The following is a 25,523-nucleotide window of genomic DNA, read 5'->3' as shown; positions in this document are numbered from 1 at the left end:
GTCTGTCTTGCACTCTGAAAGAAAAAGAATTGGCCCAGCCTCTGCTATTCAACTGTCCATGTACTGTGTGTCATCCTGTGGCAGCTCCCGTGCAAACACAACTGGCTGCCTGCTGAGCACGGCAATGGACGGCCACAAAGAGGGAGGTCCCTGGTGAACACAAGGAAGGCACCCGGGGAAGTGCAGAGGATAGGGATAACTGTGGGAGGAGAAGCTGTTCTGTGACTCTGATGATGCTGCCAGGCCCCTGAAGGAGCAGCCAAGACAAGTGCTGGAAGCAGCCATGTCCTGCTCTTTTCTGCTGTCAGATGCACACGGGACAGACTTGTTGCCCACAGGTCCACCAGACTTGATCCAGGAGCGATGGAAGCCCATGCATTGGTGATAGGGAATGGGCTCCAGCAAGAGCAAAGCAGGATCTTCCGGCAGCAAAGCCTGAGCTTGTGAAACGAGCCATGTCCTCAGCAGACACCAAAGTGCTTCCTTCCAGCCCTGAATGGTGGCCACAAGTGCCTGCCTTTCTTCAGCACCTCCTGCTGCTTCCTTTGTTCCAAGCCAGTCCAGGAATTAGGCTGGAAGCTCATGCATGTGTTTTTAAGGCACCTGCACGGAGGAGAAGGATGGCAGCTGCAGCGCAGGACTCGTGCTGCCTCTCACGATGGCATCAACGCCGCTGCCTTGGGACACCCGCCAGTGGAAGGCGAGTGTGCCCTCAAGCACAGTGATTGTAGCCAGTCAGGGGCACAGGCTGCAGCAGCAGCTGCCAAGCATTGCTGTGAGGCTGGCAAGCCAAGAGAAAGCCATTGTGGCCGAGTGTGCTGAAGCCTTTTGCTAAACCACGTGCAACAGTGCCCACAGTATGGCCTCTTTGGAATGGCGGCTGGTGCAGACGCCTCCTGGAGCAGGTGCCGGCGTTCGGGGTGCTGCTGTTCCTGTGCGCACTCTGGTGCTGTTTCTGTGGCATCCAGAGCCGCTTTGGCAGCAGTGACTCAGCAGCCCTGCTCGAGGAGACATCGCTGCCCTGGCCATGGAGACAGAAGCTCTTTGGGCCCAGAGCTCTGTGTGAGGAGGGCCTCATCCTCAGCACCATGGCCTGGGCAGCCGCGGGGGCCCGGGCTGGCCGCCAGCCCTGCTCTGCCCACTGCCCTGGCAGCACCCAGTGACCGTGCCCCGGCAGGGCCCCCTTGCCCTCCGTGTCCCCAGCCAGCCCAGTCTGGGCACCTCGGGGTGTCCCCACCCTCCTGCTGAGGCCCAGCCTCCAGGGCTTCTGCCCCAGGCGTGGGAGCCTCTCTGGGGAAGCGCCAGAGCAGTCGGCTGTCAGGAACAAGGCTGACACCCAATTCATCAGGGCTTCCCAGCAGCACGGCCCCTCAGGGGCCTCCTGTCCCCTTGGAGCCTCCTGCCACCCACTCCCTCTTATAGAGCCCTTGTGCCTTCTCAGCGCCTTGTCCCGTTAGGGCCTGTGCAGCACCTCGTCCCTTCACGGCCTCCCACTGCCCCGTTGTCCCCTCAGGGTCTCCCCCAGCCCGGCCAAGGTGCCCGGCAGCGGTGCAGCCCCGAGGGAACTCCAGAGGAGCCGCATCGAGAGGCACCTCAGAGGCCTCAGCAATGCAGCCAGCAACACACGGGCAGGAGGACACAGATGGCCCTTGCTGGCTGGGCAGGAGGGCTTGTGGCCATCTCCAGGCACCAGGCCGGCAGCGATCCCTGCAGCTCCGGCCCCTGGCCAGCAGCTCTGTGGCCAGCACAAAGGCTTCAGCAGAACCGGCAAAGGCCAAGGGGCTTCTGGCCATTTTCCCTTCCCCACTGCACACCTGGGCTGCTCGCTTGGCACAAGGACCCGTTTTCCCCTCTTCCCCCGTGCCCTGCGGTCGCTGGGCAGCCAAGAGCAGTCCTGGGAGTCTGGGTATTAGAACACATTCTATAGTTATATTCTAAAGAACAACTAAAAAGAAGGAATAAAACAATAGAGGAGAGGAGAGGAGAGGAGAGGAGAGGAGAGGAGAGGAGAGGAGAGGAGAGGAGAGGAGAGGAGAGGAGAGGAGAGGAGAGGAGAGGAGAGGAGAGGAGAAGAGAAGAGAAGAGAAGAGAAGAGAAGAGAAGAGAAGAGAAGAGAAGAGAAGAGAAGAGAAGAGAAGAGAAGAGAAGAGAAGAGAAGAGAAGAGAAGAGAAGAGAAGAGAAAAGAAAAGAAAAGAAAAGAAAAGAAAAGAAAAGAAAAGAAAAGAAAAGAAAAGAAAAGAAAAGAAAAGAAAAGAAAAGAAAAGAAAAGAAAAGGATCCCGCCTCAGGCTCAGAATTCCCCAGCAAACAGAGAGCCTCTCAAATCAGCTCTCCTCAGAGCGCCAGCAGCACAGCCAGCTGTGGCCCCAGAGACAAGGCCGTTTCTTGCGGGCCCTGCGAAACTGATGTTGCAGCTTCTGCAAGATGGAGCCCGGAGCTCTCTCCACCGTGCGGAGGACAAAGGCTGTTTCGAGAGCCAGGCTGCTGGTGGCAGGGCTGATGTCCTCTGCCTTGTCTTCAAGGGCTGCAAGAAAGAGGAACAGAGGCACGGTCAGATCCCGGATCTCTGGGGAGCCGAGCAGACCCCCGAGGCAGGGCCATGCCAGCCGGCTCTGGCCATGGCCAGGAGGGAGCAGGGAGCAAGGGGATCAGCCCGAAGCTGCCGGACACTGTTGCCCCACGTGGGCCTGAAATGGGAGTGCCTGCTCTGGCCAAGGCAGCCCTGCTGCGCACAGGGAGCAGAGCCCTGGGCAGCAGGGCAGGGATTGCAGGGCAGGGTGGGGAGGGGCAAGGTGGGGTTGGTTGCGTGGAGTAGGACAGGGCAGAACAGGGCCGGGCAGGATAGGGCAGGGCTGAATGGGGTTGGGTTGGGGAGGGAGTTTGGGGCAGGGCATGGCAGGCCAGGGCTGAATGGGGCGGAGCATGAAGGAGATCATTGGCCTGTGGGTCACTGATGAACCTGATGCCTTCCTGTCGTACGGGCTCCTGTGGGCTGTCCAGGTACTGCAGGGCTTGGTGCAAGTGCTCTGCCCTTTGGCTCCTCTCCTCTGCCAGCTGGAGAGAGCTCCAGGAGGGTGCATGTTGCAGTGTGGGCAGATGGTTGGTTGTTGCAATCTACCTAAAGCGTCCCCACAAGGAGAGCGCACCACCAAGCACGCAGCAAATACCACACTGACACACAGCAGCTGATTATCAATGACAGCAGAGGCAGGAAGTGTCATTGTATTGGTTTCCAGTGGGAGTTTATTTCACTGACACTCTGAAAGGGTTCAGGAACAAAGGCAGTGAGATATAGAGGTCCAGTCTTATTATAATGCTATAAAGGGGCAGAGCCAACAGCAACAACCAAATGAATCATCCTTTTAAAGAGTTAAGATTTCAGCTGATGGTTAGAGCCAATTCATATTTAAGTTAGATACACCAGCAATAGGTTAATGATTATTAGATGCTTAAGCTAAAGCTAATTGTTACATTATGAGCTCATTTGTAGAAGGAAGTAGAGCAAGTGACCCATTATAGGAACCATTCTTGAAACCAGTAGGACAATGCCTATTACCTGGACTCTATGTCAATCCATCATGAAGCAGAGGGGCTTGGATTGTGTCAGAGGGTCCCAGAGACCTGACAAAGACTTTCCTGACTTAATCCCTGGGACCACTACCCAGTTTGAGATCACCCACCCATATCGAGGGAAGAATTGCCCAGGTGCGAAGGACTAATAAACTCAATTTAATACAAAGTGGGGATTGGAGGTTCTGGGGTTACGCATATGTATTATTTTGGGAAATGAATGGAAGACAAAAATCCTTGTGTGACACAATCACACATTTTGGGGACGATCCCCATGGTGCCGCCCGCCGGAGTAATAAACATAACACTTTCTAACTTTGACGAGTTAGAGAGTCTTTGTCCTTGATTTTCGGGTTTAACAATTCAATTGGCGAGCCAAGGCAGGAGGAGACTCTGCTCGGATGTGAGAGCAGCTCAGGAGCTCAGGACATGGACGTCCTTGGGGTGATCCAAGGGATATTCTTGGAAGAGCAGCCTCCGCTGCCTAGACTATTCATCAAGCAGCTGACAAGGACCCCTGACTACTAAAACTCTGGACCAAACATTATGTTTAAAAATTTAAACAGTTTGAAGTAGTGATCTGTGAGGCGTATGTGTGCTCAGGAAAGGCCATTTGGTAAGTTGTGGAAGATGTTCCATGTGCAACTTGTGCCTCTGTAGTGTGCTTGCAGGCTGAAGTTGCAGTTAAAATCTGGTTGTCAGCAGAAAGATTTGTTGAACTGTTGTACCGAGCTTGGGCTTTTGTTGCTGACAGAAGGGGATTTTGCCATTCATCGTAGAGGGCTCAGTCTGGTAGCGACTGGGGCGACCAGTCATAAGGGCAAATCCTGGTCTAAAGTGGTTATGCTGTTGTGAATGTGTCCTGACCGTGAGAGCAATTGTGAGAGCATTTGTTGAGACGTGCTGTTAGCAGGATGCAAGTGGGAGTTTGGGCCTGCGGTTCCCTTTTTGGGCAACTGAAAAGGCCAGGGAAAAACAAAGTGAGTGGGGTAAATGATCCTTAATAAAATCCCCTCCCCGATGTGACTGTGTGGGTGTCTGTGTTTTAGTTATGGGGGACGGAATTTACGGTAACAGCCGGTGTTCACGGTAAAAGGGTGTTTATGTTTGTGGAATTTGAAATATAGAAGTTGAGTGCTTCAGTGTAATGTATTTGGATATTGTTAGGTTGTATTAAGTGTTTCCCTATAGAAGTTGAGTGCTTTAGTGTAATGTATTTGGATATTGTTAGATTGTATTAAGTGTTTCCCTCAGGAATAAGAAGATTGCGTTGTTGTAGTCATGTTTGGAGCTGTGATGTATTTTTGAGGCAACGCTGCCATCCTGTGCCAAAAGTTGTAAGTGTAGCGCACGTTGAGTGTGAAGTCGTTAAGCTGGTTTGTTTGGAGACTTTGCTAAGGGCTCACTTGTGGTTTTAGGTACGGGGTTTGTGTTTGTAAACATAATAGGGGCAGTTTTATCTGAGAATCCAATCTGGCCAGACAGATAGGAGGAACTCCATTGCTTCATTGCTTTGGGCTCGATGAGAAGCAACCAGAGTAAAGAAATCCCCAAAAGTAGTCCTTTAGGGTGTATTTTGGCACACTAGAAGGAACTAGAAAATAAATGGACCCTTGTGAACTTTTCCACACGGTGGTGGCCACTCTATAGGCTTGAAGCAGGGGTCAGGTGACCCCCAACTGAAACCCTCCATTATGAGACTTTGTTACACATATGTTGTTTTTGAGGCAGGAGCAAGAATGGGAAGAGGTGATGTATGCTGACATGTTTTTCTCGCTCCGCAATTACCCTGAGTGGCAGAGGGATTGTGGACTCAGGGCTCCCTCTGATGCATTTGTGTTGGCCCTGAAAAAAGATAATGAGGGTAATAGGGGAAGGGTGAAACGGTGTTGTAATGCATGCTCCATAAATCAGTGCTGCACACACCCAGACGAGGTATACCCAGCTGACTCACTGAAGCAAGAGTTGGGGGATCTGTTTGAACCACCCCCAAAGAAGCAGGGGGGCAGAGAGGGGCAGAAAATTTAGGAATTACCTCAACTCCAGCTCCAGCTCTTATTCTACCTGACAAGACTTCACCCTCAACTCCAACTCCAACTTTTGTTTCACCTCGTGACATCCCGGTCTGGACTTCAGCTTTTTTTCCACTCTCTAAGACTTCAACCTCAATTCCAACTCCAGCTCTTGCTCCACCCTCTAACATCTCTGTCCAAACTTCAGCTCATATTCCATTCCCCACTCAAATTAAAGCCACTACTATTTCAGCCCCAGCTCCAGCTTTAAACAAAGCAATTACCATTTCAATTCCAGCTCTGATTTTATGCCCAGCTGAACCAACTCCAGCTTCTATCTCAAGTTCAACTCTGGCTTCTATTCTATCCCCCACCTCAACTACTCCTCAATTTTTCCGACTACCCAGCAGCAACAGCAAATGAGAGGAGCCCCCTCCAGAGGGTCCTATAGCCTCCCGGACTCGGAAACGCACTAAGAAAATGATACAAGGACCTTTGAGGGAGGAAGTAAGCCCAGAAGGGAAGACAATGTTAGTTAAAATTCCTTTTTCTACAATGGATTTAGAGGTTTGAGGAAAGATTGCTAAACATTATCGGAGTGACCTGATAGGTGCTGCAAAGGAATTAAAGTTTATGATTAAACAGCATTGACCTGATTGGTCAGATCTCCAGTTGTTATTGGATGCCTTAACTGAAACGGAAAAACAATTGATTTTAAAGTTAGCAGGGGGCTTAGCAGAAGATGCTTGTAGAATACACAGAGTGACAGAAAAGATGTTATTCTTCTTCACGATTCACATTGGAATGCTGATGATGGTAGTGATGTGGAAAGACTAGAGGTTTATCAAGACTTCATAGTAAGGGGGTTAGAAAGGGCAATTCCTAAACCAGTGAACTGGTCAGCCCTATATACAATAAAGCAAGGTCCCTCCAAAACACCTTCTGAGTTTCTATAACATTTGTGGGCTGCAGTGCATCGTTCTACAGCCTGAGATCCTGAATCTGAGGAAGGGATACAATATCTAGTGGGTTTATTCTTAGGACAATCTACAGGGGACATTAGATGCAAACTTCAGAAGATACAGGGTCCGACAGCACAAGATTTAGAAACGTTGCTAGAAGAGGCATGGAGAGTATTTAGTAACCAGGAAGAAAAGTGCAAAGAAGGGATGAAAAAATTATTAGTAGAAGTAAAGGAAGAAGAAAAAGGAAAATGTGGACAAAGGCCACTAAGGCAGGGAGCACCTTGGCTAAGGAGAGATCAATGTGCATTCTGCAAGAGAGTTGGGCACTGGAAGAACCAGTGCCCAGGATGAAGAAAAGGTGATGAAAAAAGAAGATATCAAAAAGGGGGGTGGTGGTTGCCCATGCTAAGGAAGACTGATGTGGACTGGAGGATCTTACCCTAGGAGACGCTCTGGTTGGAATGAAACTTGGGAACAAAGAAAAGGAAATGGATTTCCTGATGGACACAGGGGCAACATCTTTGGTGCTAAATAAAGCTTTAATGCCAATAACAGATGATTATGTCAAGGTGAAGGGGGCAACTGGATAATTTGAAAGAGCTTATTTTTGTAGGGCCTAACTGAACAGCTTTTGAAGAGTTTTAATTTCAACTAGAAGCTAAAGAGGTGATCTACTTCTGTTTTTGCTGTGTTTATTCAGCAAGGTCCATTCACGATTCAGAGACAGGGTGTGGTTACCTTGGATAGCTACCCCAAAAACTGACACAGAGGTCAGGGACAGGGCCCAGCAGCACCAGCTGCAGTCTGAAGGAAAGGATGATGGTGCGGCAGTAGAACCCATGGATGTGACAACCGTTCCAGGTTCCAGCTCAACCACAAGGCCAGCTACAGCCAGCAGCAGGCCCCCCTCTGCAGAGGAGGAAGTCTAAACCAAATCGATGTACCCAGTTATTGTGAATGGGGGACCAAGGCCCTCACAACCTCAGAGGAGCCAGAGGCCGAGATCATGACTGAGTCCCTGTTGTTTGACAGTGTCCACAGTCTGTGGAAAGACATTGCACGGCAGGAGTACGAGGCTTTTTCAGCCTGGTTGATTCAAGTATGGGCCCCTGTGGGTACAGGCTTGCAAGTTGAAGATACCAAAGTAAGGGTTCTGGGCTCCTTGGCCCAGGATGTGGGGATTGAGCAGGTGTTTGTGAGGGAGCCAGGGCCCCTTTCTCTCTGGGAGCAGCTTATAACAAATGAAAGAAAAAGGTTTGCTTACAGGGACAGCCAGCAGAACCACCATGATAGAAAGCCCTGGAATGTTGCTGTTGTGTTAGGGAAGGGTAAATGAAGTGACATATAGACTCCAAGGTCTCCAAAGGCAAATGTGAAGTTTATTAGACACCAGACATTCTTTTCAGACAGTTATGATAAAGCTGGACCTGGTTGGTCCTTAACCAACAGCCATCACACCATTGGCTAATTAGGAACAGCACCATTCTTGTGAACATCTTCCAAGAAGCATCACATTCAAAACACCAACTGCAAAGATTAATCGTTGTTCTATTTCTTTCTCTGAACTCTCCCAAAACTTCCCAGAGCAATGCCTGGGAAAGTTTATCTGACTTTCTCTCTCGGACCAGACTTTCAGTAACCACACTGGAAGACCAAGAAGGAAGGGATCCAACACCTGAGTGTCTCAGTTTGAAAGACAGGTGTCTGCCAAGGAAGGCAGGAAGCTTCCTTAGAATGGAAAATATGTCCCCTTTCCCTCCAAATTCTTCTGACTTCGAAATGATGGGGCTTTCAGGCAAAGACAGGAGAAGAGGAATAGCGGTTCCTCAGTAGAGTGTGTGTGTATAATGTGGCAAACCAACCCCAAGCCCGGCAGCACCGACGAGCAGACGCAGAGCCCCAGGGCCGGCCTTGTCCCGGCTGCAGGCACCTTCCCCTGCGGTGCAGTTCCGGGCACAGCCAGCAGGGGCGCTGCTGGCTCCCGGCCGGGCAGGGCGGGGCGATGATTCCCCCGGGGCTGCAGGGGGCGCTGTGGCGCGAGCTCGGCCGCCTCTCTGCGCACGGCAATGGCGGCCGGGCTGGCGGAAGGGATGCACAAGGGGCTGCCTTTGGAACCCTCAGGGACAGCCAGGCCCGCTGCACCTCCGGCTGGGGAAATGGACTGCAGCAGGAACCTTGGCAGCAGCGAGCCATGGTAGGAGAAGCAGTGGCAGGACAAAAGTTCTATCGTGGCAGAGAATCCTCTAGGCAGTGACCGCAGACCGGCTGTCCGTCCTCTGATGCTGAGAGAGTGAGAGGAGCAGAGCCTAGCCCCTCACCCCCTGGTCTAAATCTTGTGATATCCCTGCCCTTCCCAAGAGCAAACCCCTACAGTAAGACAGGAGCTAGCTGTACCCTTCCACCGCCTCCTCCTCCTCCTCCCAGCCATATATTTTGCTCTCTTAAGTATCAGTCTCTTAGCAACAAATGGGAGAAAATTCCTAAGAGAAATAAGAAAAAAAAAGGAGAAATCTTGACCTCCAACACTAAGACAAATGGCAGTAATGGAGAAACATTTTGCAAAGGGATGGACAGCACAATGACCCTGACAAGGTCAGGTGCACAGTGCAAATGGGCTGGAGCCTTACACTGCATGGGCCATCGGAATACTCCAGCTTCTTGGGAACAATGCATTTAGTGGACAACCAAGAGACAGTGAGTTCTGTAGCAAGCAAGCTCAGGATTGATGAGACCTTCGTCCATGGCCTGATACACACTCATGTCTCTGCTGTGGTTGAATTTCAAGGATGAACAGGAAAAATTCAGAGAGAAGATGAGAAAGGAGATAAGCAAGGATAGTTCCCATGTGACATTGGTGCAAACCTCTGAGAAACAACTGCTCGCTTTGAAAAGTTAAAAAAGGTTTATTAAACCTTGACACAAACACAACAAAAGGACTATGTAAGGGAAAATTTGCAGCGCTGGGGATTCCCCTCATGCACACCACACGGCAGGTTCATCTTCAAGATGGATGCTCAGTCTTCTATACCCCTGGGGGTTTGCATCAGCCAGCCCTGGCCCCTCCCAAGGTCTGTCAGTCAGCTCTTCTTTGCCATTTATAAGTGGAGACTGCTTTCTTGTAACTGGATTGGAGATCAGGTGTTGCCATGCCTCACCCCCTAAGCACCAAGCTTTTCCATTCCCAACTGCCCCATGCAAGGGGCACATGTGCAGCCTTCTTTGTACCTGTCCTAGACAACCCCGGCTGTCTGATGGTAACACTACAGGAGGGGGAAAAGGGAACTATGGGGAGAACAGAGGACATCTAAACTACAAGAACATAACTATACATCATTAAAGCTTTTCTTAATATTTAAGCAATCGTTATCCCTGAACTGCCTGAGCCAATCATCTCATTATCCATCTATAACAAAACCAGAGGCCTCAGTGTCAGTGCCCAACATCCCCAGCTAGGGATAGGGAGTACACCACATGAGTTGACCTGTGACTCTTCCTGTATGGCCAGGTAGAGGCCAGGGAAAATTGGGTCTTTTGGGCTGTGTGACAGCCATAGATATACGAAGCTCTTGTTCATATTGATGCACAGTGTACTCCAGTCCCATTGGGACATGTGGGGGCAGAACCCATTTCTGTTGCTGGGGTGATGGGGGATTGCAGTGAAGCGATACGCAGAATAAATAGACTCCAGACCCTGATGTAATTGTGAAGTGGGTTTGTATTGTCAGCGCCTGGCACAAGCACAATAGCTCTTGTGAAAACTGGTGCCCTGAGCTCTAGTCTGAGCCACATCTTTATTTACAAAGGTGTTCCATATACATTACATTGCACAACCTTGCCATGCATATCCAACCCCTGGCCCAGCCTCTCCTCGCCTCACATGGTAATTAGATCCACACTCTTCTGAGCATGCGTTGTTCATGGTGGTGGTTGCACGGGGGTCTTTTGGTGGTCTCTGAGGCTGAAGGCTGCGTCTTTTTCATGATTGAACCTTTCAACTTTTGTCCTTTGCATGTATGCTTTGGTCCCTTGGTGCTTATCTGAGTACGTCTGTTGATTTGGTTTAGCTTGGAGACAGAGGAGCCCCTTTTTTTAGGTTTCTTGCATTCCTTTGGTCTTCTCCTCGTATTATTCTTTATCGCAAGAAGTTTCAGAAATTTTCCTTTTCCTATGCCCTCTGTACCATGGCAGAGGTTTCTTAAGTAAAAGGTTAAAATTCAATGCACAAATCTGCAAGCTAAAACTTAAATGCTTAACTCATGTTGCTAATTTAAGCAACCCCCAAAACCTCAATTTCAGCAGCAGTTCACCCTGCTGGAAGCTGAGGTGAGTTAGACTGGGAAAGAGTGGAAGAAACATCCTATGTGACTGACCCAGAGGCTCCGTCTATTCTGGGCATAGATTTCCTCTGGAGTGGTTATTTCAAAGACACAAACGGACTCAGGTGGGCTTTTGGAACAGTTGCTGTGGAGGCAGAGGTTGTTAGGCAAATGAAAGTTCTTGCTTGGGATGTCTGAAAATCCTTCTGCTGTTGGACTCTTGAAGGCAGAAGAGTAACAAGGAGCAATTTCCACCTCAGAGGTGTGTCACCCACCATATCAGACAAATTGAGATGGCATGATCCACATCCACAAAATGATCTGAGAGCTGGAGAGCCAAGGGGTGGTCAGCAAGGCCCACTCACCCTTCAGCAGCCTCACTTGGCCTGTGAATGAGTCTGATGGAGAATGGAGACTGACTGTGGACAACTGTGCCTTGAGTGAAGTGACTCCACCACTGAGCGCTGCTGGGCCGGCCATGCTGGAGCCCCAGTGCGAGCTGGAGGCCAAGGCAGCAAAGTGGTGTGCCACTACTGACCTTGCCAATGCATTTTTCTCCATTCCTCTGGCAGCTGAATGCAGGCCTCAGTTTGCCTTCTCCTGGAGGGTTGTGCAGTACACCTGGAACCATCTGGCCCAAGGGTAGAAACACAGCCCCACCATCTTCCATGGACTGATCCAGGCTGCACTGGAAAAGGGTGAAGCTCCAGAACATCTGCAGTCCATTGGGGACATCATTGTGTGGGGGAACTCAAAAATGGAAGTATTTGAGCAAGGAGAAAGAATCCTCCAGATTCTGCTGGAAGCCAGCTTCCCCATTAAAAAGAGCAAAGTCAAGAGACCTGTCCAAGAGGTCCAGGTCCTGGGAGTGAAGTGGCAGTACAGACAATGCCAGATACCCCTGAGGTAATCAACAAGATCACAGCAATATCTCCACTGACCAACACGAAGAAAACTCTGACTCATGGATGGTAGACATTGTTCTGTGGAGGCCTTTCCTGGCTGGAAAGGTGGGAAAAGGCCAGTTGGCAGCATAGGGGAAAAGCAATCTGGGCTGCAGAAGAATTGCAAGACACTGCCACTTGGGTAGAGAAGCTACCTTTGAAAGTCAGTCATGTGTGTGCTCACATACCCAAGAGTTGAACTAATAAGGAGCACGGAAAGAATGAAGAGGTGGATCAGGCTGCAAAAATCAAGGTGTTTCAGATAGGTTTGGATTGGCAACACAAGGGACAGTTGTTCACAGCTCGATGGGCCCATGGTGCCTCACGCCATCAGGGCAGAGATGCCAACTCCAGGTGGGCACGAGAGCCAGGGCTGGATGTAACCATGGGCAGCATCTCCCAGGTTATCCATGACTGTGAGACGGGAGCTGCCATCAAGCAAGCTGAGCGGGTGAAGCCCCTGTGGTATGGGGGCCATGGTTCCAACAGAAGTATGGCCAGGCCTGGCAGATTGACTACATCAGGCTGCCTCAAACCCGCCAAGGCAAGTGCTACATGCTCCCAATGGCAGAAGCCAGCACTGGATGGTTGGAGACCTACCCTGTGCCTCATGGCACTGCCCAGAACACCATGCTGGGCCTTGAAAAGCGCCTTCTTTGGAGGCATGGCACCTGTGAGAGAACTGAGTCCAACAAAGGGACTCATCTCAAGGACAGCCTTATCAACACCTGGGCTGGAGAACCTGGCATTCAGTGGGTGTATCACATTCCCTACCGTGCACCAGCGGCCAGGAACGGTCAGCAGTGCAATGAACTCTTCAAAAACACATTGAAGGCAATGGGGGGGATGGGACCCTCAAGCAGTGGGAGCTGCATTTAGCAAAGGCTACATGGTTGGTTAATAGCAGAGATTCCACCAACCAAGCTGGCCCTGCCCAATGCACAGCAGGTGGAGACAAAGTTCTGGTGGTGCACATGAGAGGGGTGCTGGGAAAGACTGTTGGGATTAATTCTGCCTCAAGCAAAGACAAATGCACGTGTGGGGTTGTCTTTGCTCAGGGACTGGATTGGACTTGGTGGGTGATGCAGAAAGATGGATAGACACAATGGATATCTCCAGGGGACCTTGTTTTTGGGGTGAATTGCACAAAACACTGTGCCGTTATCCATATCTGCATGTATGTATCTAGCTATGTATATAATAAGGATAATATATGGATGTATATAATTTAAAAGTCAAAGTTTGATACAACATGTTGGTATGGGAAAATTCAGGGTGAAAAATGCTGTGTGTTTGGGGTGATTTTTTGCTGAATTTTCTCTGATTTGTTACGTGAAAAGGGGGATGTGGCGAGGAGAGAGTAGTTGATGCCTGTGGGGAGTGAATTGCCTGTGGGGCAAGTGAGATGCAAAAGAACTGGCCAATGACTCTCCCATTCCACTGGAAACTTCCAGGCAGGGAGGGCAGGGTTGGGCACTGGCTTGCTGAGGGAAGAACCAGCTGGCCATGCTAGGAGCAGGGAACTTTGGGCAGTTTTTGGTGCTTGATCCAGCACTGCTTCAGAATTCTCCTTGCCAGCCATAGGTGAGCCCATTGCTTGCTGCAGCTGCTGGTTGACAGAGACTTTTCCACACTCGCCATCGCCAAGGAAGATTCTCACCATCTGCGTGGGTGCTTCTTCGGAAATGGGACTACCCCAGCTTTTTTCTCTCTCTCTGGAGAGAGGGAGCCCCAGGGGCTGCTTGACTGGAACCAGAGCAGAGCTGCCATCTCCAGGATACTGCAAGGGCCAGGTGAGAAGCTGGGAAAAGCAGAGCCCCAGCTTCCCTGTGTCCCCGAGGCTGCCGTTAACCCCGGGGCTGGCTCAGGGCTCGCAGCCGTGGCCCCTGAGGCCGCCGGGGCCGACAGCGCCCCCTGGAGCCAGGGCAGAGTCACTGCAGCCCCTCTGCCCCGCCTCAGCTCGCAGCGCCCTCTGCCGGGTGTGCTCAGAACTACAGCAAAGGCAGAACTGCTCAACGGGTGGGAGGAGTCTGGCATTGCTTTGGGGGCGCTGCTGCTTGTTCTCTCCTCTTCACCTACATATACATATCTTTATATTCTAGTGAAGAACTGATATTTCTCTTCCCATATCTTTGCCTAGAAGCCCTGTAATTTCAGGTAATAATTTGGAGGGAGGGGGCTATCTGTGCATTCCAGGAAGATTCCCAGCTTCCTTGGAAGACATCTGTCTTTTAAACCAGGACAATCTGCTATCATTAATGGAGAAATTGACCTAGGAGGTAAAGGAACTCACAGATGTATGCAGCTTCAGCCCTTGCCTAGGAATTGTTCCTATCTTCACAAAACAGGGGTTTCTATGGCTTGAAGAAGATTCTTGGAATGATCTCTACAGCTCAGCTTTTACCTTCTTCAGAGTGCTCCTTCCCACAGTATGTCACACCAGTCTGACACAGTTCCTGTGCAGGTGACATCCACTGCCACCAACAATAGGACCACTTTACCCACCACCAGTGAGAGGGTGCATGGACCATTCCATTTTTCCCACATAAGCTATTGAGCAGAAATGCCTGTTGTAAATCCTGCCAATTCTTTCTGAATTTATACATACAAGCAAAGTTGCCTTGTACAGACTCTACCTTCTTGGAACCCTGGTGATCAGTGGAACAGAGTCTAGCGGTGGACCCTGTAAAGACAATGCCCAGCCCAGTCCTTCCTGACACCTTTGTTAGTGAACAGGGTGAGGGGGACAGACTGTGCCCTCCCACACACCAGGAGCAGTGGCTGATCTGCCAGAGAGAAGTGCTGCCATGCAGAGGGACAGTTCAACAAGGGGGACAGTTCAATGACAAGTGCTGAGTCCTGTCCTTGGCAAGGAACAGCCACAGGCAGCGGTGACTGCTGGGGGCCACCCAGTTGGAAACCTGAAGTTTGGCAGGGTTCTGCTGGACACCAGGATGCCCATGGGGCAGCAATGTGCTCCTGCAGCAATGCAGAACAGCGTCCTGGGCTGCACTGGGAGCTGTGCCACAGCTGGCAGAGGGAGGGGATCCTTTCCCTCTGCTCCACAGCAGTGAGGCAGCCCTGGAGTGCTGGGCCCAGAGCTGGGCTGCCCAGGACGGGACACAGGGACAGACTGGACAGAGTCCAGCACAGGGCCATGAAGCTGATGGAGGGACTGCAGCGTCTCTGCCATGAGGAGAGGCTGAGAGAGCTGGCACTGCCCAGCCTGGAGCAGAGCAGGCTCAGGGCATCTCATCCCTGGGCATGAAAAGCCAGGGGGAGGCTGCAGAGGGGACAGGGCCAGGGACAGCCCGGGGGCCTCGGGCACAAAGTGACCCAGAGGAGGGGCCCTCCGAGCTCAGGAGACACTGCTGCACTGGGAGGGTGGCCGAGCACTGCCGCAGGTGCCCGGGGAGCTGGGGGAGTCTCCATCCCTGCAGAGACTCAAAAGCCACCTGGACACATCCTGGGCAGCCGGCTCTGGCTGGCCCTGATGGAGCAGGGGCTGGGCAAGGTGACCTCCAGAGGTGCCTCCAGCCTCCCCCAGCCTGAGATTCTGTCACTCTGAGAACAAACAGGCTGCAGCTTCCTAAGGACAAATGAAAAAGCTCCACACGTGGCACATTGCTCCTGCCTTCACCAAAGTGCTTCATGGCACATGTCCCTCTCCTGCAGATTCCTCCCTGGAGTGAGGATGCTCCTCAAGGTCACGCCTTGAGGCTGAGAGGAATGTTTGCCCATGGTCATTGGTTTGGGTGAGTAGCATTAATCTTTAATTAAGACTTGGTTTTGCTGGCTGGACTACAATTGCTTCAATGTTCCTTCAGATTTAATGCACTATAATGGAATTTATCGTTCTGCAATGGGTAGTAAATGACCCTGATATAGATCTATTAGTTTATTAGTGATCAAAATAAACTCTTTATTTTTCTATAAATATATCCTTAATCCTATGGAACAGAGTTGTATAAACGTTCAATTACACCTATACTATCCTTTAAACATAAACTACTAAGTCTAAATCTATATCCGGCTGCAGCCTGGCTCCTGTCTGAGACGTTCAGGAAGCAAGGAGGTCCCTTCTGCAGCTTGTGTCTCCTGCCTGCTCCCTGCACAGCTCTCCAGGTGGTGCTGTCGCTCTTGGGCCAGCTGTGACTGCAGCAGGGACACCTGAAAGAGGCACAAGGCCCCGCTCAGACAAGCCCACGCTGGCAGGAGCACCTGCAGCCCCACGGTACCGGCTCTCGGGGCACACACAGCCTCCAGCTCCAGCCCTCACCAACACTCTGCCCTTGGGCAAGGGGAAAGGAACAGGCTCCCACACACAACAGAGCTCAGAGCATCAACAAGTCCAGCTCAAGGCTGCCAAACCCTTCCCACCTACATCCCTCAGCCACCACAGGTCTATTATAGAGACCCCCAATGGGATTTGGGAATCCAGGTCTGATTTCCAAAGGACACATTTGGGCCACTGACCCCTTTCTCCACAGGCTGTGCCTCAGCACCAGAGCTGCTGCTCTCCTGAGCTACTGGAGGACTCTTCTTTTTCAGACTTGTGGACAGGCAAGATAAAGTAGTCTGGAGGGAACACTCTCCTAAAAGTTCTGATTCTTCTCCTTTCAGGTTCCACCTGCACATTGGATGAGAGAGAGGGTCACAGAAAGTTGTCAGCAAACATGGAGCAAAAGGACCTCTGGACATCAAGGCAAGGAGAGACCAACTCTGAGACCCTGAACTGCACCAGACCACACTGGGGGCAAAAAGCTCTCGCTGGAGGCTGTGCAAGAGAGGCCAGTGTGTGTGTGCAGGGACATGGGGCCAGGGAGGGAGGCAGCGCAGTGAAGGTGCCCTTGTGAAAGCCATGGGCTGCCACAAGAGAGAGAACAAACAAAGGGCTGGGCCACAGCAGGGACAGGGACAGGCAAGGGAACAAGCAGAGCCTGCCCTAAGGTGCCAAGTTCCAGATGAGCCTGAGGCTGTGCAGAGGCAATCAAAGCCCAGTTTACCTGCTCACCACATCTACTGGTCGCAGTGGATAATTCAGGCTTCTCTCTCTTCTCTTTCTCTGCTGATGCAAGTGATTTCTTAGATTCCAGACTGGTCCTTGAGCCACCTAACAACTGCTCCTCTTGTGCTCCAACAGCCTGCTGGGTGTTCAGAGAGGAGATGATTCCCATATTTCAAACACCACAGAAGCTGTCCCTCAGAAATCTCCATCTCAGGAAGCATCCTCGAAGCACCAGCAGTGCAGCTCCTGTTCAGCCCCCTTGGTACAAAACTCAGCTGGGTTTAGTTCATCACTCTGCTCACCTGCTCCATTCCTTCCCACACCATTTCCAAACCCCTACGTGTTGCCCCCCCTTTTGTGGGCACAGGAGAAGCAGCTCCCCATGCCCAGCTTTGGCCTGGAGACGTTTGAACAGCAAGCTCCTGCACAGGCAGTCCAAGGTCAGGGAGCAAATTCTCCCTCTCCCAAACATCAGAGCATTCCACATGGGATCAGATCACAATGTGGGCAACCAAGCCCAGGGGAAAATTGAGCCTTGAAGCAATGCCGAGGGCTTGAAACTCCTCTAACTCTTTTTTCCTGACACCATAGGCTTTTTTTCCAGAGGAGCCTGAGGCTCTGCAGAGGCAGCGAAATCCCAGTTTACCTGCTCGTCACTTCTCCTGTGCACAGTGGATAATTCAGGCCTCTCTCTCTTCTCCTTCTCTGCTGATGTAAGTGTTTTCTTAGATTCCAGGCTGGTCCTTGAGCCACCTAACAACTGCTCCTCTTGTGCTCCAACAGCCTGCTGGGTGTTCAGAGAGGAGATGATTCCCATATTTCAGGCACCACAGAAGCTGTCCCTCAGAAATCTCCATCTCCGGAAGCATCCTCGAAGCACCAGCAGTGCAGCTGCTGTTCAGCCTTCTCAGTACAAAACTCAGCTGGGTTTAGTTCATCACTCTGCTCACCTGCTCCATTCCTTCCCACACCAATTTGAACCCCTACGTGTTGCCTCCCCTTTTGTGGGCACAGGAGAAGCAGCTCCCCATGCCCAGCTTTTGCCCTGGAGATGATTTGACCATCAAGCTCCAGAGCTGGATCAGTCATTCTGGGTGTGCCAGGAAACAATCTGGCAGTCAGTGGCCTCTGGCTGGAGCCAGACAGACAGACAAGGCTGCCTGCTGCTGCCCAGGCTGCTTTACCCAAGCAGGCCTGCACTGACAGGGATAGAGACCCACCTCTTCTTGGGAAACATCACTGGAATAATTCGGGGACACTGGAGTGGACTGAAGGTCAATGCCAGTGCCTGCCTGGATAGAAGACTTTCCTGTCAGGAAGGCCAAACGTTTCTGCAGAGCCCCTTTGACAATTTTACACTTGTTCAGTGCAGCAGTCAGCGTGCTCCCTCTTCCTTCCTTGAAAGCAGCAGCCCCATGCTTCAGCTCTTCCTCCATGGTTTCCTTTTCACTGTCCAATTGCTGCATTCTTTCCTGATGACTATGCATGTTGAGTGCATGCATTGCATTCTTCTTTTCCAGATCTCTCATCTGCTGTTGGTGCCATTCCCGTTCATGCTGCAAAACAGGGAGAAAAAGGGTCACTCATTCCCTCTCTCCCTTTGCTTTTCATACCAGATCTGGACTCCTGCTGCAGGGGCAGGCACAGGCTGCCCCTCTGTCTCTGCCCCTCGGGATGCTGCAGAGCTTTGCTGGGCCCCCCTTGATGCTGCATCTTTCCCAGCTCACTCAGCCCATCCCAGCTTCCCTTCTGCCCTTCCCTGGCCTCCTGCAGCTCCACTCCAGTGCTCCTTTGGGCAGGAGCTGCCAGAACTGCAGCCAGGATTGCAAGTGCACACTAAGCAGGATTCAGGCAGTGCCACGAGGATGTGCTCTCCATCAGGGAGGAAGGGAAGAGCAAACAGCCCCAGCCTTTCATTCCCTGCCCTTGGGCTGACAGCAGTGGTTTCCCACCTCTCCTGTGTAGAGTTTCCATGGCTCCATCCCCCAGAGCCCCACTGCCCTCTCTGGCAGCAGCAATGGCCACATCAGTCTGTCATTCTCTGCTGCCACTCAGGACGAGTTCTCCCCTTGCAGGCACACGTCCTGCTGGGGATCAGCACTTGCCTTTCCTCTCCTCTCTCCCCACTGGCGGCTCTCCCATGGCCAAGGCCAAACACCTTTCTATTAACAGCAAACTTGAGACTCTCCCTCCTTCCGATCCAGATATTGAGAAATCTGAACATGGGATTGGATACCAGGAATTCCCCAAACCATGCAATGTCAATAGAGACAACGTGGACACTGAGAACTAAAATATTCTAGGGCACAGAAGCCCAGCATGGAGGAAAATCAGCAGCCTCAGCAATAACAGCAACACATCTACAACATCTTCTCCTCCTCATTCAGAAGAATGCAATTGGTAAAGTTAAACTAAGAAAAGGTGCACCTTCGAACTATGAAGACAAGGTACAAACATAGTAAGGAAATGGCACTTGGTGGCATCTGCCAATCTCACCAGCACATCCTTCCTTTCCCTCTCCAGGTTTTCCAATTTTCTCTGCAGAGATGCCACCTCCTGACGGAGAGCCACAGCCTCTTCCTGCCTTTCAGTGGCCACTTTCTCCAGAGCAGTTTCTCGAGAAATGTGCTTGGCTTCTTCCTTCCACCAATCTGAAGCAGTAAAAGGGAAAAGGAGGAGAAGGGGACAAGCAAAAGAAAGGCAAACCGATGTGCATCCTGCAGAGTCAACAGCACTGTCTTCTCTACCTGACTGTGTTTCCCAGGCCCTAAGCCCAGCAAGCATCCAAAGCTGACAGAAATGAAAGAAGCTTCCCAGTACTCAGCTCAGCTCAGAAAAAGGCAGGAATGAAAGGGGCTAGGTTCTGAGGGACAGGAAAGTGTGTTTGCCCCTTGTGTTTGTGCACAGTGAGCAAGCCAAGAGAGACAAAGGAGAGGGATGCCTGTGCAGCCCTGCTCCAGAGAGGGCAATCGCCTGGAGAATCTGGCAGGGCTTGGAGTTTCGGGGGAATGGAGCTGAGGCATCCAGCTACAGCTACTCAGCTGGTGAAACAGCATGGGGCAGTGAGTGGGAGAGGAGAAGCTGTACCTTGCTCATTTTCCTCCAACTCCTTCTGCAGCTCCAGGTTGCGGGCTCTGAGGTTGTCTCTCTGAGCTTTTGTCTTCCTCAGCTCCTGCTCCACAGCCTCATACTCTATGGCCAAGGCATGAGCTTTGTCATCAGACCTCTGGAGCCTCACACGCAGCTCAGACACCTCAGCCTCCAGCACGTGCACAGAGTCCCTCAAAGAGCGTTCTCCTGCTTGGGACTCCTGCAGCTCCTTCAGCAGCTGCTTCAGCCGAGTTGCCTGGGAAGCCTCCATCTGCAGCACTGCATCCTGCAGGGCCTGGATCTGAAAGATGGATGCACACAGCCTCAGGGACAGGGCTGCTCCTGAGGCAGCAGGGTGGGCCGCAGGGAGAGCAACAAAGGAGAAATCATTTCAGGCCAAAAACATGCCAAACCCAGAAGGCACAGAAGCAAGGATTGCAATGGAGACAAATGGAGAGAAAACAGGGAAAGGGAGGCAATGGGCATCCTTGGGCTGCAGCTCTGAACAGCGGCTGAACTGGCTGCGCTGGAAGTGCCCTGCCCAGGCTGCCACAGCCACCTCTGTGTCCCCACATTGCTCAGAGCCTGGCACAGGCACCAACTCTGTCTGGGACAACACTGCTAACAGAGGGACAGAGAAGCTCCAGAGGAGTCTGCTGCTGCTTCGCCTCCCACATTTCCTGCTGGGACCCGGGAGAGGATGGGGGAAAACTTCTGCAGCAGACACCAGATCCAGCCTCAGGCTCAGGGTGCAGCAGCAGCCCTGGGCAGAACACGGCAGCTGTGGATTCTGCTGGGAGGGAAAAGAGGTTGGGGCCTCCAAGGCAAAGGTGCTGTTGTGTGTCCCTGGAGAAGAGGATGCCACTGCACAGCTCACCTGTTTGTTGAGCTCCCGCAGTTGTCCAGCGCGGTTTGAAGAGAGCTGTTCGGCCGTCTGAAGAGCAGATTGACACTGAGACACCTGATTGTTCAGTGTCAGGTTCTGTTCTTCCAGTGTCTTGAGGCACACATTCTTTTCCTCCAGAGACAGAATCAGCCTAGAAGGGAAGCAAGCCACTCATTATTAAATCATATCACATTTTATCAACATTTAGGACTTGCACCGCTCCTCAGAGAAAAACTGCTCTTCCTGATGAGGTTTGTCTCAACAACTTGTCTCTTTGTTCCTCCTGCAGTCCCAGCCCAGCATGTGCCTGCTCTGCTTTTGTCCCTGAAAGAACAGTGAGTTCCTGCCTCCATACCCTACCCTCTTTTTCAGATGGGAATGTGAATACAAACCTAACAAAGTCTTGCAACAAAGCCATTAGGGGAGAGGAACAATTTCCTTCTGACTAACCAGGCTCAAAACCACGGAGGCTTGGTCAGCATGGAAGAAACATTTCCACCCCCATCTTACATATCCAGGTAGGAGGAGCAGCACCCTAGAGCCAGGGCATCTCTGGCAAGTTCCCTAATATTTACCAGCACCCATCCTACTTTTAGCTAGAGAAACAAAGTCGAAAGTGGCAACTGAGGCTTGGAGCACAACCTCATGGAAGATGCAGAAGGCTCGAGCCAAGCAGGAGTGCCCTGCCTTTCCTTTGTCTTCTTCTTGGAGGAAGAATCCTGTGGCACTGAAGCCTGACAGGACTTGATTGGCTGCAGGAGCCCCCCATACCTTGGCCCTGTTTCTTGCATTCTTTGCACAGTCAGAAATGCCTGTGACTGTGCAGGGTGTCAGGGACCCTGCTTGACCCCCTGCAGGCACCAGGGGACATTTGATGAGGAACGATGCAACAGAGACATTCTTGTTTCTGGGCTGCCTCCAAGGCCAATCTGGCCTAGAGCAGCAATCAGGGCCTTAAGATGGTTCTGCCCAGAAAAAGCATCAGATGCCAGGCTGATCCAGACCCCAAAGGCTTCAAGTTACAGGACCCAAGGTGGAGCTGATGGATGGATCCAGCTCCTTACAGTGCAGCTGGGGCAGTGTCAACACCCCCACCTAACAGCACAATATGCCCTGCAGGAAAAGGACTGCCCCAAAAGACTTTTTCAGAAAAATTCAATCTGAGGGCTTAAAAGAAAAGAAATTAATGTCAACAACCAGATAATGAGACCTGTCTGCAAGGGGAGTTCCGAATCTGCCACTTAGGGAATGCTGCCAGGCCTCCTGGCAGGTGCAAAGATGGCAAAGAGGGAATCCATTCACCACAATGCAGAGTGCCACAGGCTTTTAATTACCTGGCTTTTTCCTTCTCCAGGGCATTCACTGAAGCCTGCAATTCTGAATTTTGCTGTGCCACGTCTTCCCATTGAATCCATTCCCTCTCCAGGTACTCCAGATGCACTTGCAGCTCTTCGTTCTGATGTTCTGCCTCCTCCAGTATCTTCTGGGTCTGCTCAGCCTCCAACAGCTTCTGCCTGGACTCTTCCTGGGCCTCCCTAACATCTTGCTGGGCTCTCTGCACAGTCCTTTCCTGGCACTCTCGGGAGGCTGCCAGCTGAGATGTCAACTCTCCCACCTCCAGGCAAACAGAACAAAGCAGTCAGAGGCTACAGCCACAGCTACAGTCACAGTCAGCCACAGCACAGGCTGTGAGCAGAGGTAAAGGACAACTTCCCACTCCTCCCTGTCCAGAGAGCACCAGATTCACAAAGGATATGGACAACTTGTTTCAGTCTCTAAATGGCCCACCACCAAGGGCACCTGAGAAAGCACCTGCCAAAGCAAGGCTAGCAAGAAGAGGCCAGCAGGAATCCCTGCTGCTGCTTGCTGGCCAGCAGCACAGAGGACTAGCCCAGCTGTCCAGAGCAGCAGCTGACATTCAGCAGAGCACTGAGTGTCCTTCAGAGCAGCTGCCATGGAGCCCCCAGAGCATGAGACAGCCCCAGGGCTCAGCCCAGCAGCTGCTGCTCTGCCATGGAAAAGCAAGAAGGCCACAGACCCCTCGCTGCATGACTGCAGTGCCACTGCTCTCTCACTCACCTGCTTTTGGAGAGCCTCCCTCTGCTCAAGGAGGAGATTCATTTCCTCTTTGAGGCCTTGTAGCTCTTCCTCATGCCTTCTCTGAGCTGCCTGGGCTTCACTGTGAGCTTCCTCCAGCTCAGCTTGCAGATTTGCCTTCATGGTCTGGCAACAAAATGCAGAGCAACTTCCTGGGACCTGCCCTGAGGCTCAGCTTTTTCCACTTGCTGCCTCAAAATCCCATTCCCTCGGCTGCTTCTTTTGGCTTCTGTACCCAGCTCTGCTTCCACTGCAAGCCTTCCTTCCTGGGGCTGAGCTCTGGAGCTTACCAGGCTCTGTGCTCCCAGGGCCTGAAGCAGCCCTTGCTTCCTCAGTCCCAGGAGCTGCCTTTTGTGCCCTTGTCACTGCCCTGCCCTCTGTTGCCTGCCTACTCACACTTACCTGCCCCTTCTCTTGCTGCTCTGTTACCTCCTGCCTGAGCTGCTGGACCTGCTGGCGGGCTCGGCTGAGCTCTCCCTCAGTTTGGAGCAGTGCCTCTGATAAAGCACTCTTCTCCTTCTGCTCTTCCAGCAGGACCTGCACAGGAGGAAAGAGCAGAGGGCTTCACACTCCTCCTGCAACATCCCCGTGGCAAGGGCCAAAGGCTGATGGGCTCCCGTGCTCTCAGAGCACTTGGCTGCTGCTGCCCTGGGCCACTGCCTGCCCTGGGGGAGACACAGCTTCCCAGGAAGTGACTTAAAACCCAGCCCAGAAGACATCTCTGCATTACTGTTCAGAAATACTCCAGGCAAGCCTTTAAAAATATTTTTCTCTTGTCAGCATTCTTGCTGCACCCTCCCCATGCCCACAAAAGAACAGTCCTACAAACTCACCTTGGCCATGAACATCTACCAGTACACACCAAAAGGGCAGCAGAAGGAGAACAGTGAAGATACCCTGAGGTACATCTCTGAACAACAGAGCACAAGAGCAGCACAAAACTCTCAGCTGACAGCTGATGTTTCTGCCTGGCTTCCTATGAGAGGGCTCATTCCTGGTGCCAAAGACAGCCCCGTTCAGCTTTCACCTCCCCTAATTCAGTGCAGAAGACACGGAGGGCATGCTCCACACAGCCCCATATCCTGCCATCTCCCACAGCTCCAGCCTTGCAAAAAATCACACCAGTTCTCCTCTCACAATCATTACCTCTTGCTTGGCATTTTCAAATCTCCTTAGTTCTTCTTGTTGAGCCAGCAGGGTGGCAACTTTCTGCCTCATCTCAGACAGCACCTTCTTGTGCTCCTGCTCTCTCTCTGCCTTCTCTTTTTCCCATTGCTCCAGTGTCTCCTGCATCTCTACATGGTGCCTTTCACACTCACTTGCCTGAGGAGGGGAGGAAAACTTTGCAAGATGAAGTCCCAGGCAAGCTTGTGGCTGAATGATGTGAAGCTCCATCCCTCCCACAACCCCCAACTGGAAAAGACAACAGCACTGGCTTTCTGCACAGCAGAAACTGTGTCCTGTCAGGGAATTCAAAAGGAGGCTCAGCAGGTGCAGGAATCACAGACTTGTGGAATCTCTTCTGCTGGCAAAGACCTTCCCAAGCACTGAGTCCAAGCACTCAGAAGAGGAGGTGTCACCTTCCCCTCTCTGCTGCCCCAGTCACAAGGACTGAAGGACCAGGGACAAGGGGCCTGTTCCATTTGCTTCCAGCCCAAAGCTAATCCCTCTGTCCACCATGGAAGCACAGCAAGAAAGGAAACGAGTTCCCAAGGCTGCAGCTAACAGCACTGTTGGCATCTGCTCCATGCTGGCATCTGCTCCACGTTGGCATCTGCTCTGTGGCTGGTGGGACTCGGGGATGATCCTGCCCTGGGCTGCCACGCTTTGGGTGGGCCCTGCCCAACCTGCTCTGGAACTCCTCTTACACCCTCCCTGAAGCCATGGCTGCATTTACTGTCCCAGCACCATCCTGGGGCCCTTCACGCTCCTCCAAGTCTCAGCTGCTGGCTCTGCTGCCCAGCCCAGCAGCGGGAGGCCTCTGGCAGAGAATTGCTGCCCTTTCACACCCTCAGCCTCTGCTTGTGCTACAACAACCCACAGGGCTGGCTTGGACAATTCAGAAGCATATTGTCCCCTACCAGGTCTTGCAGGAGCTTCTTTATTTCCAGTTGCTGAGCAGTTCCCTGAAGCCTGAGGCTTTCCTGATGCTGCTGCTCTGCCTGCAGGAGCTGTTGAGCTGTGTCTTCCTGTTCCTGCCTCCTGAGAGCTCTCTCTGCTTCCAGCTCACCTTGCAGGCCCTTCACTTGTCCTGCAAACATGACCAAGAGCAAGAGTCACCCTCTTTACTGACTTTACTGACCTCAGGCCCTTTCAGTGCCTCCATCCCCAGCACTCCTCAGAAGCTCTGTGGACAGAGACAGCTTTGCAGGGTGCTCAGCTGCTCTAGGCAGGGGCAGCACCACAAACAAAGCACACGAGGTTCTCACCTTCAATCACGTCCTTGGCCTGTGTGACTGAGAGCACTTGAGCTTCCAGATGGTTCCTGGTCATCTCCAGCTGTGATATCTGCTGCTGAGCAGCACACAGCCTGGATTGCAGGCTCTCCTTTGCTAACCTACAAGTTGCAAATATGGACAGACATGAGTTGCTTGCTCCAGACACCCACAGCCGCGTATTCCAGGGCGACGTGGCT

At 52.0% G+C, this 25,523-nt stretch overlaps 1 protein-coding gene across 1 annotated transcript; it reads right to left on the bottom strand.

The window, feature by feature from the left end:
- Nucleotides 1-2,324: 2,324 nt before the first annotated feature.
- LOC141731116 (uncharacterized) lies at nucleotides 2,325-24,516 on the bottom strand. The gene is made up of 7 exons (XM_074553871.1): nucleotides 24,035-24,516; nucleotides 23,291-23,425; nucleotides 22,871-23,014; nucleotides 22,126-22,406; nucleotides 20,783-20,942; nucleotides 19,903-20,206; nucleotides 2,325-2,524 (listed from the first exon to the last, which is right to left on the bottom strand). Exons 1-7 carry the CDS (start codon nucleotides 24,281-24,283, stop codon nucleotides 2,325-2,327), a joined length of 1,473 nt encoding a protein of 490 aa, XP_074409972.1. The 5' UTR covers nucleotides 24,284-24,516.
- Between the last annotated feature and the right edge of the window lie 1,007 nt (nucleotides 24,517-25,523).

This window comes from Zonotrichia albicollis, chromosome 17 (genome assembly GCF_047830755.1).
Source record: "Zonotrichia albicollis isolate bZonAlb1 chromosome 17, bZonAlb1.hap1, whole genome shotgun sequence".
NCBI lineage: Eukaryota > Metazoa > Chordata > Aves > Passeriformes > Passerellidae > Zonotrichia > Zonotrichia albicollis.
Note: the sequence above shows the minus strand (reverse complement) of the source record. Positions and strands in the feature narration are given on the sequence as shown.